The 17,957-nt window shown below is 43.5% G+C and overlaps 1 protein-coding gene across 1 annotated transcript in view; it reads right to left on the bottom strand.

Moving 5' to 3' along the window:
* Window positions 1–1,678: 1,678 nt before the first annotated feature.
* TCTN3 (tectonic family member 3) overlaps window positions 1,679–17,957 on the bottom strand; it is a 60,119-nt gene continuing 43,840 nt past the window's right edge. Inside the window, exons 10-14 of the mRNA XM_073354693.2 lie at window positions 16,719–16,814; window positions 15,831–15,928; window positions 9,912–10,077; window positions 8,580–8,717; window positions 1,679–2,824 (exon numbers count right to left, since the gene is read on the bottom strand). Coding sequence (XP_073210794.1) covers window positions 2,603–2,824; window positions 8,580–8,717; window positions 9,912–10,077; window positions 15,831–15,928; window positions 16,719–16,814 — 720 coding nt within the window. The 3' untranslated portion in view covers window positions 1,679–2,602. The remainder of the gene's footprint in view (window positions 2,825–8,579; window positions 8,718–9,911; window positions 10,078–15,830; window positions 15,929–16,718; window positions 16,815–17,957) is intronic.

Genomic DNA, 17,957 nt, shown 5'->3' with positions numbered 1-17,957 from the left:
ACAGTGAGCACAGGAGGTCAGCACAACATTCTGAAAACAGAATGATGCAATTTCCTGATATAATGCACATGTGAGAGCTTCTCTTTCTATTGGCCTCACTCTCACGGTAGCTCAGGGCTTAGAATCTTTTGAAGTATTTCCTGGAGGCCCCACACATACATTCTCTGCCTACCAGCTGTGTGTGGGGCGGTCTTGGGATTTTAGTCAGGGCTCGGGGCTTCAGCTCGTGAGCTCCACTTTAACTGTAAAAGAGACACATACAGCTCACGAGCTGTGGTTTGACCACACCTTGAATAGATCTGTCAAGGCTGATTCCCCACTCTGGAACTTTGAGTACAGAAGGTGGGGGCCCACAAGGATTCTAAAAAATTAATACTAGCCACTCCAGGCTAGTATTAAACTCCCAAGGTTACAGCTTTTCTCTGACCTTGGATGGGTAGATGCTGCCACCACTCAAGTGCAAAAAACCCCTTTTGAGAACCCAGGAAAAAGCACTTGGGAATTCCTTCCTGTGGGGTACCCTCAAGCCCTTTCACCCCCACTCTGGGGAAGAGCTGAGAAAGAAAACAAAGGAAATCAGCTGTTGCCACCAGCTAAACAAACAACATATGCACAAACCTCTTAGGACACAAAAAAGCCAATCCTGTTCTTTAAAAAGGTAAATTTTATTAAAAACAAAAAAGAAAAAATATATCTGCAATTTAGGCTATTGCTAGATTTAAAAAAAGCAAATATAATAATTAAGCATCAAGAATGGTTTCTTGATATCCAGCTTAAAGGTTACAAGCAAAATAAAAGCACCTGGGGTTAGCACAGAGGAGTCCACAAGCTGAGAAGAAATAACCCTAATTGCATCTTCCTAGACATTCCCTGATTTACTTACATATCTGGGGTTTCAGATAAGCAATTCCTAGGTATGATTTGATGGTTTTCCATACCTGGCTCAAACCTCTTATAGCACAGTCCCAGCTCTGTCTCTGCCCTCTCTCTGGAGAACAACAGACAGACAAAGGGAAGTTTTTTCCCCAATTTTAAAAAGTTCTAGCCCTCCCATTGGCTCTTTTGGTCAGGTGCCCGCTCCCTTTTTTTTAACCTATGGGCTTTTTAACCCTTTACAGGTAAAGCAAGTAGAGAACAGCTACCAAGAGTGATTTTATAGCTAACTGGCTGGCTGGGTGTCCATAAAAGGAAGCTACCCCCCCCCACCTGCCCCCTTCATTTATCCCAAGATAATAGAGGTCTTTTCCAGCCCTGAAATCTATGAAATGTCACTGAGACACAGGAGGCCAGGGTCAAACCCTAGGTGTTGCATGACACTGCAGCCTCATAATACGTTGCAAACCTGTTCTAAAATAATTCACTTTAATCTCCAACTGCTCACAATGGCCCATCTCCTATACATCATCCAACATTCACGATGGCTTTCACTGCCAGTATAGCCTCTGCTTGGACCTGAAGCAGTAGTACTTCCCAGTTTTAGAGATTCCTAAACCACCACAGGTGGGGAGTGTGGCACTGAGCCCATACGCATGAGGGAAGAGCTGTAAGGGTGGAAAGGAGAGCTGTCAAGATACCTGGGCATAAAATTCCCAGGACAGTAATCCCAAAGGACGGAACCTCCATAATTCCTTGTGTCTTGCATATTCATCTTGCAAATAAAAACATTTTTATAAAGTAATGCATGTTCAATTGATAATTTTATTTGAAGAGATTAACACAAAAATAAGAGATAAAGATTGACACAGATGCACAAGGCCAGCTTATTTAAAATGGGCCAGAGGAGACTAGTAGATAGGTCATTATAGTACCACTCACTGAATAATAATTCAGATCCCCTAACAAAGGCATACATTCTAAAGACAGTCACAGAGGCACTGATAGTTTCTATTGAAACCATCACTGGATAAATTATATCAGATTTAAAATGTATTATTTACAATTCCACATGGAAAGATGAGGCCCTTCTGTAACAGGGAGCTGAACAAGTGAGCTCCAGACTCCCCACCAATAGGGAGGGAAACTAGAAATGAAAGCCACACTTTTCTCCATACTGCTCAGCTCAGAAGGGACTTTTCCTTCTTGTAGGGGACAGAATAAAGAGAGTTCCTTTTCATTCCCTCTCTCCTCTTTGTTCCACACAGAGACTGCTCCTTCTGCCCTCCCATCCCCCATGAGCAATGCTGGGTTGACCTTCACAAATCTGCATAAAGGGATTGCAGACATGGAAGAATCACAGGTGACAGACGTTAATCATGTCACAATGCACTACAGGAAGGAATAGGGATAGCATGATGATAGGCACAGGGTGAGAACCTGAACAGAATGGAAGAGTCTTTGGTCTGCATCATATTCTGACTGTACCATTACATTAACAGGATTCCCTGAAACACCTGCCTTTTCTAGCTGTCAGATAAACACTTTCTTTGCTGTTCACAAGAACAAAGAGGAATCATTTAGGTCACTGTATCTCTCGTATTGTCTCACCCAGGTGAGGAACTGGCACCAGATATGACACCAGGATACAGCAGGATGGAGTGAGCTCTCTGGTACTATCTGGGCATAAATGTTGCCATGAGGAGCTGAGCACCAGACTTCATTCTCTTCAGAAGCTGAGAATGCTGCAGAATGTGAGAGACATCAGGAAAGCACCAGCCAGGTCTCCTTGACAGCTTATCCCCCCATTCAGTGCAACCTTGAAGGGGAAAAAGAAGTCAAATGGGAGTTTCCAGTACGTGCTGGGCTGGCTACGTGGAGGCTCTGGCCATTCTGTCATGTCAGTGAAGGCAACGACGGTTGTCAAAGGCACCATGGTCATGCTGAGGGACTGCAGGAAAAGGAAAACACCAACAGCTTAGCATTCCCAGAGCCACAGATGCATCTTCCAACATAGGGCATGTTTCTGCAGAGGTAAAGGCTGCCCAAAATGACTGGTGAGGCTCCAAATAGCAAGCAGTCTCCACTAGCTATTACTACCATCTCCTGTAGATAGATCATATTTTCAAAGTGAAAAGAACTCTGACACTGTGGTCAGGCATACCACAGGGAAGTGTTTTGATGAGGTATAAGAGAAATGTAGTACTTTCATGTGTGGGTATACCCCTTTCCCTTTCCCCTTCAGAATGAAGAACTGGGACACTTTACAGAGCAGTGTAGAAGAAGAATAGTTACTTACCCTGCAGTAGCTGTGGTTCTCCTAGATGTTTTTGTCAGTGTGGTTCCCACTGTACGGTGTGCACGCACCTCATACATACAAAACCAGACTTTTTTTTTTATTGCTGTGTCCATTGGGGTCACACATGCACCCTGTACTACCTCATGCTCCCATGACAGGGCACAAAAGGCAGAGCAGCCATGACCTTCTCTCGGTTCCCTCACAATCTGAAGCTCCTAGTAACCAAGGACTCTGAGAGCAGGTCATGAGATCCACACTGACAACATCTAGAAGAATCACAGTTACTGTAGCAAAAAGAAAAGGAGGACTTGTGGCACCTTAGAGACTAACCAATTTGTTTGAGCATAAGCTTTCATGAGCTACAGCTTATTTCATCGGATGCCTGTAGCGTAAGTAACTATCCTTTCTTCCACTATGTATCAGTATGGAGCCCTACTTAGGTGATTGGCAAGCAATATCCCCTCAGGACAGAGGGAATGAGGAATTCTAGCTGCATCAGTCAAATAAGGATTGTAGTTCTTGTGACCCATTGTGATTGGGGCAGCCCTCACTAGAAATGCCAAGATCAGGGCAAGCTGCAAAAGGAAGAGCAGATACTCCCAAGACTGGTGGGTAATACTGAAGTTACACTCCCCAACCAGTCACAAACTGTGCTTCTGATCCCCCACACTGGTTATCAAGAAGCAAAAAAAAAAAGAAATCACAAAGCCCCCTTTATTGCATTCCAATTCTCTGGCTCCCAATCAGCACCTAGGCCCAGTACAGTGAGAAGTTATTTAAAAAACTCTGCCCACATATACAAAATGTTCTTCTGACCCCAAAGGGTCAGCCATGTTACCAGATCAGTATAGGTTTGGATCTTACCCAAAATACCACACTGCCAGCCAATCCCTTAGTGTCTAAAACAAAAGGTTTATTATAAAGAAAAAAGAAAGAACAAGAGAGATGTTAAAGGGTAAAGCAGTCACATACATACAAAGACTTCAAAGTCCATATATCAGGTTCCTAGCAGTATTGGTGAGTTTGCTGACTTGAAAGTCCCTCTGGAATACATCCACAGCTTGGATGGATCATTCAGTCTTTATTCAGAGCTTCAGTTTGTAGCAAAGTTCCTCCAGAGGTAAGAAGCAGGATTGAAGACAAAATGGAGAAGATGCAGCTGTCTTTTATAGTATTTAGATCTAGACTGTTCTCAGTGGTAGCTGATGACAAAACAAGGAGTAATGGTCTCAAGTTGCAATGGGGGAGGTTTAGGTTGGATATTAGGAAAAACTTTTTCACTCGGAGGGTGGTGAAGCACTGGAATGCATTACCTAGGGAGGTGGTGGAATCTCTTTCCTTACAAGTTTTTAAGGCCTGGCTTGACAAAGCCCTGGCTGGGATGATTTAGTTGGGGATTGGTCCTGCTTTGAGCAGGAGGTTGAACTAGATGACCTCCTGAGGTCCCTTCCAACCCTGATATTCTATGATTCTATTTTGCCATGCGCCCTGTGCTTCCTTTGTTTCCAACACAAGCTGCCCAGCACAAGGCTTGGAGGACCTTTTCTGTCCATAGGCATGCCCATGCATGCCTTGCTGAGTCATAAGGTGTATTCTCTGCTGTCTCTCAATGGGTCAGTTGTATAGCTGATGGTCCTTAATGGGCCATCAAGCAGGCTAGGCAGTACTGATGCCAAACTGTCTGGGGGTGTCACCCAGAAGCATAGCATAAGTTTGAAATACAGACATACATATATATCTATAACTCATAATACAAAGGTGATACAAACACATAAATGAAATTATCATATCTGGCAAATTATAACATTTTTGCAAAAAGAAAAGGAGTACTTGTGGCACCTTAGAGACTAACCAATTTATTTGAGCATGAGCTTTCGTGAGCTACAGCTCACTAACACGGCTGTTACTCTGAAACATTTTTGCAGATACCTGGCACAACTCATTACAATTTTACAATATTGATATTCATAATATCCACAAGTATCTCCCAGATTCCATACAGCATCACAGTTCTACTCTCCTAAACTTGGCATCTGATCAGCTAAATCCAAGGCACAGTGCTTGACAAAGGTCAGTGGTTTACTCCACATTTCTGCCTTGCAGATGTCTGATAGTGGCACATATCTGAAAAAGGTGGAAGAAATCACTTGAATGCTGGTGGAGTTAGCCTTGATATTTAGTGGGAGAGGTACACTAGCCAACTAATAACATGAGGATGCATCATGTGATCTGTTTCAATATTCTTTGAGATGAAAGAAGTTGACCTTTTGAATACTCTGGTATAGGGAGAAAGAGACAGGATTGACAGGTGGAATGATTTTGTTCTGTCAATAGAGCAGAGACCTGGAAATGACAAGTGTGTGTAATTTCTTTTCTCCCAGTGATAAATGTGCTTTTCGGAAGGAGACAGGCAAGCGAATGGATAGGCTCAGATGGAATTTTGAGACCACGTTGGAGAGGAAGTTCTGATGAGATCTCAGCATCACCATATTCCAATGGAACTGCATTTGGGTTCAGCCAGGAGCGCCTGAAGCTCACTTACTCTTCTGACTGAAGTGATAGCGACTAGGAAGACTGTTTTCAGAGTTTCAGAGTAGCAGCCATGTTAGTCTGTATTCGCAAAAACAAAAGGAGTACTTGTGGCATCTTAGAGACTAACTCTAAGGTGCCACGAGTACTCCTTTTCTTTCTGTTTTCAGAGTGAGGTGGTCCCAGGAAGCATTCTGAGAGAAGCTCAACGAGAGGCTCCATCAGTCTCAAGAGGAGTACACTGAGGTCCCAGGCAGGAGTGGGTTCTCTGACCAGTGTTTGAGCATGTAGTAGCCCTTTAAGAAACTTTGATACCATGGGGTGAGAGAAGACCAAACATGACTGCACAGGCAGGTGATAAGTTGAAATCACTGTGAGGTGGACTTCAGTAGAACCGAATAAGAGACCTGTCTGCTTGAGCTACAGTAAGTCTTCAAGGATCTTTGGTACTGAGGCCTGGGCTGGGTCTAGGCCATTTTGGGCTATGCATAGTGAGAACCTATTTACCATGCAAGAATATGTCCTTCTGGTAGATGTTTTCCTGGACCTGTATGGAGCAGTTTCTCTGTGTGGTGGTCAGCCACCCACTAGCTATACCATCAGGTGCAGAGACTCTGGTCTGCATGATGTGTCTGGCCACAATGCTGCAAGATCAGATCCAGGCTGTCTGAGAGATGGATCAGAAGCTGAATGGACATCTGGAATAGGTCTGTGAGCCAGAACTGACTTGGCCCATATTTAAGGCACCAGAAAGATTGTAGCTTTGTCTCTTGATTTTGGAAATCACCCTGGGAATGAAGGGAATTGGTGTGAAGGCATACAAGCAAGCCCTTGTTATACTGTAGCAAGAAGGCATCTGTTAGCATCCTTGGACTCAGGACTCTTGTGGAGCAAAAGCTCTTGCATTTTGCATTGTCCTTAATGGCAAAAAAGTCTCTTATGGGAGTCCCCGCGGATGGAATATCAGTTCTGTGATGGATCTGTGTAATGACCATTCCTGGTTGGTCACTGACTGTCCTGCTTAGGAAGTCTTCTAAGTTGTTGCTGATTCCTGGGAGGTGAAGAGACATTGGTCTTACCACATTCTGATGGTACCAATTCCAAAAATCAGTGGCCTCTTGGCGGAGGAGCAAAGAGCAGGTGCCTGTTGCTTGTTTATGTTGTTGCATAGCTGTCATATTGTCTGCAAAGACCTGAATTATCGAGTTTGAGGACAGGCAGGAATGCCAGACAAGCTAGTCTGATGGCTCAGAGATCTACAACATTCACATGAAGCCCCATGTCATTTGGAGATCAGATGTCTTTGATCTGCAAGTGGTCCAAGTGAGTTCCCCAACTTGTCACTGATGCATCCATGAGCAGGGTCTTTGTTTGGGAGGGGTGTCACAGAGTCCCTGGGCAATGCTCTGGAACTGCTCCCTACGAAGCCAGTCAGGACTCTGGGGAAGTCTCCTCTCTGTGAGCAGATTGTCTTCAGGGCAAAAAGCTCACACAGCTTCCACTTTCCTGGGTCTGACCTTGGAGCATTCAGCATCCTCTGCCCCTCTGTGCATTTCCCACAGTGAGTCCACCCAGGCGGGGTCCTGGGGAAGCCAGATGGTCCTGCACCCCAACTTCTCAGTCATATGTGACTCTTAGCCAGCCAGTAAAACAGACATTTATTAGATGACAGGAACACAGTTTAAAACGGAGCTTGTAGGTATGGAGAACGGGACCCCTCAGCTGGGTCCATTTTGGGGGGCAATGAGCCAGACAACCATGTCTGCACTTCACTCCTCATCCCCAGACAAATCCCAACTGACTCACCCTTCAGCCCCTCCTCCTCTGGGCTTTGTCCCTTTCCCGGGCCAGGAGGTCACCTGATTCCTTTGTTTTCCAACCCTTTAGCTATCACTTTGCAGGGGGGAAGGGCCCAGACCATCAGTTGCCAGGAGACAGAGTGCTGGCCCTTTGCTCTGCAACAATTATACTCCCTTATCCCACCACCTAGAGACTTACGAAATGCATAGGGGAAACCGAGGCACCCCTACAGTATTCAGAGGAAACATTAAGAACAGTCCCACTTCGTCACAAGGGGATTGAAAAAGGGACCCCTTTTCATGTGATTGCAGGTTCAAGCCACGAAACCAGTTCTGCAATGACATGATGTAGTACTTTGACCTTCTTGGCTATTGGATGTTTCATCGACGAATAGAGAGCCTTGAGCCAGAACTGGAGGGTACACAAGCAAAGTCTGGCAAGTGGTGTCATATATATGCATACCAACATGTGGCCTAGCACTACGAGGCATATTTGTACTGTTGTGGTTAGTTGTGACATCAAATGAAGTAAGAGTCCTTGTAGCAACTGGAACCTGTCCTCAGGCAGTGCACTCTTTCTAACGTCAAGTCGATTAGCATTCATAGAGCTGCTATTATCTGCGACAGCATGAGTGACAACTTTTTGCAGTTCACTAGAAGTCTCATGCAATTGAATAGGGACAAAGCGCAGTCCCAGCTCGCTGAGGTCTCCCGTTGTGACCTGCCCCAGATCAGCCAGTTGTCCAAATAGGCATTGATATGAATACCTTGACTCCTCAGGTGAGCCATTACCACCACAAGGTATTTTGTGAAGATCCTTGACGCCGTAAAGAGTCCAAATTGCCATACCTTGTACCAATACTGATTCAACTCTATCATAAATCTCAGGTACTTACTATAGGCCAGGTGGCTGGCAATGTGGAAGTAATCTTGCCAATCTATGTGGACAAATGGTAAGATCCCGTGAACTCCAACCCTTCAATACCAGAGCTATATGAAGGATCCCTCAGACTTCATGTAACCCATATCCCCCACGTTATGGCCTTTGGGGGTGGAGATGCATAATAATGGTACTATACCTTCAGAGACTGACACTGATACCAATAACGTGCTCCCAGCACTTGACTTTGTGGGTTGGACTGGAGGCCCACCTCAGCCCACAATACCTGGATGTTCAAGGACACAGGAACCATACAGCAGGAGGCACAATTCCCAGCCTGAGAAAAAAAAAGGGGGGATGTTTTCATAGATTTTAAGGCAAGAAAGGACCATTAAGATAATCTAGTCTGACCTCTTGCATAACAAAGGCCACAGAACCTCACCCACTAATTTTAGCATCAAGCACATAACTTCTGGTTGAGCTAGAACATATATTTTAGAAAGATATCTAGTCTTGATTAAAAATTTCAAGTAATGGAGAATCCACCATATTTCTAACTAAAGTTATTCTAATAGTTAATTACCCCCACCGTTAAAGATGTGCACCTTATTTCTAGTCTGAATTTGTTCATCTTCAGTTTCCAACCACTGGATCTTGTTTTGACTATTTCTGCTAGAATAGGGCCACCTACTATAAGAAATCTCTTCCCCATGTAGTTACCTGAAGACTATGATCCAGTCACCTCTTAATCTTAGGCTAGGTCTACACTAGAAATGCTCCATTAGCACAGCTGCAGTGCTGCAGCTGCATTGCTGTGCATTACAGTGTAGACACAATAGCGACAGAAGGGGTTCTTCTGTCACTGTAGTAAATCCATCTCTCCAAGAGGCAGTAGCTAGGTTGAGCTAGTGCTGTCCATATTAGGACTTAAGTCAGCTTAACTACGTCCCTAAAGGGTAGTGATGTTGCTAGATTGACCTAACTTTCTAGTGTAGATCAGCCCTGAGATAGACAAACACTGGATAAGGGTAAGTCTCAAAGGACAACAATTCAGCAGGATAACTCAGTGGTCAGACAGAGGCCAATATTAACACAAAGATTACAATACTAGCATTATAACAGCAACAAAGAAGTGGGTAGAGTGAGCTCTACTGCACAGTCTCAGAACTGGCCAGTAAAACGTTGGCTGCAGTATTAGACCTCTCCTACCCACTTATACATGGGTAATATGGGGCTACAAAAGTTAATCCTGCTCGTTCCCTGCTTGTCTAGTCAAAGAGGAGCCTCTAAACAGCATGAGTGTGGAACAACAACATCTATTTGTATGCATTAGGGTCCCTGAACCAGGTCAGTGGTCTGACACACAGAGTAATATGTACCCTGTTTGACTCCAGTAGCGAGCTACTAACAAAGAAGAAAGAGAAAACTCTGATTCTCTCCCACTCCCACGATCCCCAAAGCAATATAATCTTGCATGCCGAGCTCAGAAGAGAAGAACTTGGGTTCAGAGTTGGCCCTCCATTCTTATTACCTGCATGCTGCAGTTCCGGACAATGAGGCTGGTCCACTGATCTCTCTGGGTTGGCTCAGCACTGCCAATTATGGCCAGAGCCTGTGGGCTGCTCACCCCTTGGAGGGCCTGGTATAGCTTCTCCTGAAAGTAGCTACAGTTTCCATCCTCCATTGTTTGGGATATGCTGGAAATGAGACAGAACACATCTTTGGCAGTCTGAGTCCTTTGGAGCAGAGAAGCAGCCAGTTCTTAATACAGAGCATTTTTCTTCAGTAATGACCCCATTTCAAGGTGTCTACTACTTTGGTAATGACTGCATGGAGGAATTTTGGAAATGTTAGTGTTCAATTCTGTATGGATTCAGCCCATGTCCTCCATGAAAGTAAAAGGGAGAAGAAGAGTGCACAAAACACTGACAATGATTTGCTGCATGTTGAGGAGACTGATGGAGTGCCTCAGATATCCTGTCACCATGGGGTTTTTTTGTTTGTTGGGGGAGGAGGGTATCTCGAGGAAGAGAATGAACCAAATTATTGACTCTGTAAATCATGGAGTAGGAATATCACTTCATAGAGTACTTCATTATAATGAAGGCTTGGCAGAATTCATTTTTTACACACACACACACAAAAAGTACATCAGAAGCAGGAAGCCTGCCACTGGATGATCTAAGTGCTAAAGGAATACTCTAAACAGACAAGGCCATTCTTTGTATCAGTCCTCACTGCAGAAGATGCGAGGGAGATTCCCACATCTGAGCCATTCTTTTTAGGTGACAAATCTGAGGAACTGAGGAACCAGACTGAGGTATCAACAGAGGAGGTTTCAGAACAAACTAACAAGTTAAACAGTAATAAGTCACTAGCACCAGATTGTACTCACCCAAGAGTTCTGAAGGAATTCAAAGATGAAATTGCAGAACTACGAAGTGTAGTATGTAACCTATCATTTAAATCAACTGTTGTACCAGATAGCTAACATGACACCAATTTTTAAAAAATGGCTCCAGAGGTGGTCCTGGCAGTTACAGGCCAGTAAGCCAAAATTCAGTACCAGGTAAATTGATTGAAACTATAGTAAAGAACAGAGTGGAATCAGACACATAGATGAACAGGATTTGTTGGGAAAGAATCAACATAGCTTTTGTAAAGGGAAATCGTGCCTCAGCCAATCTATTAGAATTATCTGAGGGGGTCAACAAACATGTGGACAAGGAAAGGAGTACTTGTGGCACCTTAGAGACTAACCAATTTATTTGAGCATAAGCTTTCGTGAGCTACAGCTCACTTCATCGGATGCATACTGTGGAAACTGCAGAAGACATTATTTACACAGAGACCATGAAACAATACCTCCTCCCACCCCACTCTCCTGCTGGTAATAGCTTATCTAAAGTGATCACTCTCCTTACAATGTGTATGATAATCAAGTTGGGTCATTTCCAGCACAAATCCAGGTTTTCTCACCTCCCCTCCCTTTTTTCCAAAAACCACACACACAAACTCACTCTCCTGCTGGTAATAGCTTATCCAAAGTGACCACTCTCCTTACAATGTGTATGAAAATCAAGGTGGGCCATTTCCAGCACAAATCCAGGTTTTCTCACCCCCCACCCCTCCACACACACACTCACTCTCCTGCTAGTAATAGCTCATCCAAACTGACCATTCTCCTTACAATGTGTATGATAATCAAGGTGGGCCATTTCCAGCACAAATCCAGGGTTTAACAAGAACGTCTGGGGGAGGGGGGTGTAGGAAAAAACAAGGGGAAATAGGCTACCTTGCATAATGACTTAGCCACTCACAGTCTCTATTTAAGCCTAAATTAATAGTATCCAATTTGCAAATGAATTCCAATTCAGCAGTTTCTCGCTGGAGTCTGGATTTGAAGTTTTTTTGTTTTAAGATAGCGACCTTCATGTCTGTAATTGCGTGACCAGAGAGACTGAAGTGTTCTCCGACTGGTTTATGAATGTTGTAATTCTTGACATCTGATTTGTGTCCATTTATTCTTTTACGTAGAGACTGTCCAGTTTGACCAATATACATGGCAGAGGGGCATTGCTGGCACATGATGGCATATATCACATTGGTGGATGTGCAGGTGAACGAGCCTCTGATAGTGTGGCTGATGTTATTAGGCCCTGTGATGGTGTCCCCTGAGTAGATATGTGGGCACAGTTGGCAACGGGCTTTGTTGCAAGGATAGGTTCCTGGGTTAGTGGTTCTGTTGTGTGGTATGTGGTTGTTGGTGAGTATTTGCTTCAGGTGGGGGGGCTGTCTGTAGGCAAGGACTGGCCTGTCTCCCAAGATTTGTGAGAGTGTTGGGTCATCCTTCAGGATAGGTTGTAGATCCTTAATAATGCGTTGGAGGGGTTTTAGTTGGGGGCTGAAGGTGACGGCTAGTGGTGTTCTGTTATTTTCTTCGTTAGAAAATCTATGTTAGAAAATCTATGGTGACAGGACAAGGGTGATCCAGTGGAAACAGTCTACTTAGACTTTCAGAAAGCCTTTGACAAGGTCCCTCAGCAAAGGCTCTTAAGCAAAGTAAGCCATCATGGGATAAGAAGGAAGGTACTCTCATGGATTAGTAACTGGTTAAAACACAGGAAACAAAGGGTCGGAATAAATGGTCAGTTTTCAGAATGGAAAGAGGTAAATAGTGATGTCCCCCAGGGATCTGTACGTGGACCAGTGCTGTTCAACGTATTCATAAATTATCTGGAAAAAGGCGTAAACAGTGAGGTGACAAGTTTGCCAATGATACAAAATTACTCAAGATAATGCGAAGAGTTACAAAGGGATCTCACAAAACTGGGTGACTGGGCAACAAAATGGTAGATGAAATTTAGTGTTGATAAATGCAAAGTAATGTACACTGGGAAACGTAATCCCAACTATACATACAAAATGGTGGGGTTTAAGTTAGCTGTTACCACTCAAAAAAAAAAAAAAAAAAAAAGGAGTTCTTGGAGTCATCATGGATAGTTCTCTGAAAACATCTGCTTAGTGTGCAGCAGCACTCAAAAAAGCAAACAGGATGCTAGGAATCATTAGGAATGGGATAGACAATAAGAGAGAATATATCATACTGTCACTATATAAATCCATGGTATCACCACACTTTGAATACTTGCAGTTCTGGTCACCCCAGCTCATAAAAAGATACATTAGAAATGAAAAAGGTACAGAGAAGGGCAACAAAAATGATAAGGGGTATGGAGCAGCTTCCACACAAGAACAGATTAAAAAGCTTGGAAAAGAGATGACTAAGGGGGAGATATGACAGAGCTCTATAAAATCATGAATGATGTGGAGAAAGTGAACCGGGAAGTGTGATTTACACCTTCACATAACACAAGAACTAGGGTCATTCAATGACATTAATAGGCAGCAGGTTTAAAACAAAACATAAGGAAGTACTTCTTCACACAATGCACAGTCAATCTGTGGAACATGTTGTCAGGTGATGTGCTAAAGGCCAGAAGTATAACTGAGTTCAAAAAAGAATTAAATAAGTTCATGGAGGATAGGTCCATCAATGGCTATTATCCAAGATTGGCAGGGATGCAACTCTATGCTCTGGGTGTCCCTAAACCTCTGACGGCGTGATGTTGGGATTGGAGACAGGACAGATCACTTGATGATTGCCTTGTTCTGTTCATTCCCTCTGAAGCATCTGGCATTGAGCACTGTCAGAAAACAGGATACTGTGGTATATGGACCATTGGTCTGACCATTCCTATGTTATTTTACGTACACACACATACACACTTTACAGAAATCAATTTTTATTTTAAGCATTTTTCTCAATTTTCTCCATTTAAATTCGCACAGTTGTGGAAAATTATAGGGTTGTGGTCAGACAATGACAGCAGTGTGATGTTGCACTCCATATGTTTTATGGAAATATGCTTATGAGTGTGAATATGATGTAACTGGAATATACTTTATGCAAAAGGTCTCTTGTAAGGTATCATAACAAAGGTTATAACCTACTGAATATATTCCTCCTATTTGAATTCTTGTATCTGAAGCTAGAAATATGAAGTATAACTCTGAAGTCCTACTGTAGTTACGCAAAGCGAGGGCCATTAATAGTGGTTTAGAATCTTGATAGCTCCCATTGACTAGGACAATTGGTTGTAAATGGTTTATTTACCTGCAAACCTTCCTGTGTAGGTAGGCCACCCCAGGAAGAATGGAGACTAGGGGTCTTACAGTGACATGTGACCATGTCACATGATACTGGAATCTACCTTAATCCTAGTACTTTTCCATTGATGAGGCGGGGGTGGGGACAAGCAGACAAAAGATTTTCGCCTTGTGCAAAAGCTTTAAAAGGGGGTGGAGCAGGACAAAGGAGGCTGCCAGTCATGAGAAAACTCCTGCTTACCACCTGAGATGTCTGCTGGATCCAACAAAGACTGTACCAGGGGAAAGGGACTGGGCCCAGACTAGGAAGGGCTCTAGTCTGTGAAAAAGGCTTATTGGAACATCTTTGAGGGTGAGATATTACCTATAATCAGTTTCTTAATGTATTAGGCTTAGACTTGCGAGTTTGTTTTATTTTGCTTTGGTGACTTACTTTGTTCTGACTGTTATTACTTGAAAACACTTAAATCCTACTTTTTATACTTAATAAAATCACTTTTGTTTATTAGTAAACCCAGAGTAAGTGATTAATACAAACAGCTGTGCATATCTCTCTATCAGTTTTCAGAGTAACAGCCGTGTTAGTCTGTATTCGCAAAAAGAAAAGGAGTACTTGTGGCACCTTAGAGACTAACCAATTTATTTGAGCATGAGCTTTCGTGAGCTACAGCTCACTTCATCGGATGCATGCCGTGGAAACTGCAGCAGACTTTATTTATACACAGAGAATATGAAAAAATACCTCCTCCCACCCCACTGTCCTGCTGGTGGTGCTGCTGTCCAGCAGGACAGTGGGGTGGGAGGAGGTATTTTTTCATATTCTCTGTGTATAAATAAAGTCTGCTGCAGTTTCCATGGCATGCATCCGATGAAGTGAGCTGTAGCTCACGAAAGCTCATGCTCAAATAAATTGGTTAGTCTCTAAGGTGCCACAAGTACTCCTTTTCTCTCTATCAGTGTTATAGAGGGTGGACAATTTATGAATTTACCCTGTATAAGCTTTATACAGAGTAAAATGGACTAGTGTGTCTGGGTCAACAAGGTGGGGTTCTGGAGTCCCAAGCTGGCAGGGAAAATGGGCTCAGAGGTAATTTCAGCACATCAGGTGACAGACCCAAGGGGAGCTCTGTGACCAATCCTGTCACAAGCAGATCTTGAGATTCAAAAAGTTCAAGCTTTATAACCATTAAAACACACATTGTCAACATCACGTGTCAAAACATACAAAGTAAATAGCTTCAAATCAAACTCTTAAATAGCACTTTACTTTGCCTATCTGTAAATGTCCATTATTATCAATGGAAATATTTTTCATCAGCTTGTGTGTATATGGTGCAAAATGGATCTTTGCTGATATTGAATAATAAAAATCTAATCCTTTCAAGGATAATTATAACACTACTCCTAATTATAATACTATTATAATACTACTCCTTGAATCCAAGCCCTGCATTCCTGTATTGTGATGTGAAATACATGCCTAGAACTGGAGCCTCAGAACCTCCCCAACAGACCTCCACAATTAATAGTGTTCAAGCTGCTCTGGAGGGCTCTCTCTTGTAGAGGTTCCTTGTCTCCAGTGCTGCTCAAAGCCTTCAGGCATGTGTGGGAGAGATTATCCAAGCCCAATATGGGGACTTACAAAGAAGGTACTACATGAGCTCCACAGCACAACCTGAGCCCTGCAAACCCTGTGTGGCAATGACAGGAGAGGGTGCTACCCAAGCTACTTGCAAACTTGTCTGAGGATTGGGGAGGAAGGAATGGTGGAAATTGTTACCTGAGCTGGCAGCTTGTCCTCACATTCATTCCAAACTGTACCTTGTACCTGAGAGTCTGAGAGCATATTCCATCACCCTGGCTCTGTAAGATAGTCACCTGAGGGAAGGGGCTATGTGTCAAGAAGCCAAATAGAAGGGAAGTTAAACAGCATGGGTTACCCAACCAGTCCTCAACAAGATAATCCTTTAATTAGTAGAAACCTCCTACCAACAGTGCCAGTTATTGTAGCACATGTACCTAACCCCCCCTAACCAAGTTAGCCACTGTGACCAAAGAAATACCCACCCAAACATGCCAGCGACACCCTCAACCAGTTAGAGAATCCCTAAAATCTCTCTTAACTCTTATACATGATTCTAATCCAGTCATAGTCAAGACACCTTCAATATTATTATCAGTTATTTGCTTCCAGTAGTGCTTTCCAGTGCTTCCCAAACATGGTCCTTGCTATGAAGAAATATACAGAGAAATGGACACAGGGTACAGGAAAGCACCTGAAGTGGAACATGGCTACCTCTTGGCAGATACCCAAAAAACCAAACAAGCACTGTGTTAACTACATAGATATTCCTTAGTACTCACAATGTTGCTATAGTCAGCAGGTTAATTTCTTGTAGGAGTGATGGTAGAAGTGGGTGTTCAGGAAGGAGTTGAACAGGGAGAGGGTGATGACCTAATGGATGAGCTTAGGGAGGGTGTTTCATGTGTATAGGAATGCCTAGAGACCCCCATTGAAGAACCTTTCCCACTATCCCCAAGAGAAAGGTTAGACAAAGGCTGCAATGTGACACTCACGTAACACCTCCCCAGTTAATCCAAAATCTAAAGGGTACAGCTACGCTAGAATGTGACGGTGACAGGTAAAACCTGTTATCAGAAAGGATACTTGCTGCCTGGCACCATTGTTTAGAGACAAGAGTGGTGCCCCAATGATATAACCAGGGTTTCCGCTTCTTGGCAAGGTATACGAAGGAGTCCTGCTCTGCTGAGAGGCAAGCAGAAGAGAAAAGCAGGAGAGAAGGAAAGAAAATGTTACAAAGGGAAGTGACACCATCAGCACCAGGTAGCTCAGACCTTCATTCAGCACAACTGATCAAATTCAGCCATGGGATAAACAGGAAAACTCTTTTTCGGACAAGGGAGTCAAACCTACTCATGGCAAGGCTGAGTGTGACTAAAGCTTTTTTTTTAATCACCCTATTAAAAGTCTCATTAAAAACAATACCCCAACCTCGGTCTATCTCAGAATCCTCTTCCATACTTACCAGCACCTCTGCAACCCAGGAGCTGGCAAGCCAAACTGCAGCGTGCCCTGACATTTGGATACCCATGCCCCAGAGACAGTTCCTGAAGCATCAGACTCCCACTGCCTAAGATTTTTCTGCAACTAAGGGTACTAGAGCCTGAGGAATTCTATAATCACACTTATGATCCATGTTACACTGTCTCCATAGGGAGTTAGGTGGTTCTCCAGAAATGAACTTACTTACTTGTAACCCATTTTCTTTGAGATGGATGCTACATATTCAACTCATTGGAATGCTCCGAGTGGTGCGACCTAAACTGTAAAATTTTACTGCGGTAGCCATTGGAGCAGCCACATGCCTCCCTTGCCTCCCTCCCCCTCCCAAACTCTGGACATTCCAGGGCAAGGCTTAAAAAGGAGTGTGGCATTCCACTGCCTCAGTGCCTTCCCCCGTGACTCCAAGCCCTTTGGTAAGTAAGGCTCTGAAGCAATGGGGAAAGGGAGGCATGAGTAAGACTATGCAGAGTCCATCTCAAAGAACCTTGGTCATACATAAGTAACCGTCGTTTCTTCCTTTGAGTGTCTTCTGCATATTCCCACTCATGGGATATATTAATAAGCAGTACTTTGACCCGGGATGGTAGGACGCAGAGTTCTAGTTAAACAGGGAATGCAGGACTGCCCTACCAAACTTTGCCTCCAATCTAGATTCCAAGTCTAAAGAGTAATGTGTAGTAAAAATGTGGACAGTATCCCAAGTTGTTGCTCTACTTGTTTCTAAGAAAGGAATATGTCTAGGGAAAGCCATGCAAGTTGACTTTGATCTAGTTGAATGAGTTTTGATGCCTTGAGGAAAGGATAATCCCTTCAATTGCATGC

This window comes from Lepidochelys kempii, chromosome 7 (genome assembly GCF_965140285.1).
Source record: "Lepidochelys kempii isolate rLepKem1 chromosome 7, rLepKem1.hap1, whole genome shotgun sequence".
Classification (NCBI taxonomy): domain Eukaryota; kingdom Metazoa; phylum Chordata; order Testudines; family Cheloniidae; genus Lepidochelys; species Lepidochelys kempii.
This window is presented reverse-complemented; position numbering and strand designations above follow the sequence as displayed.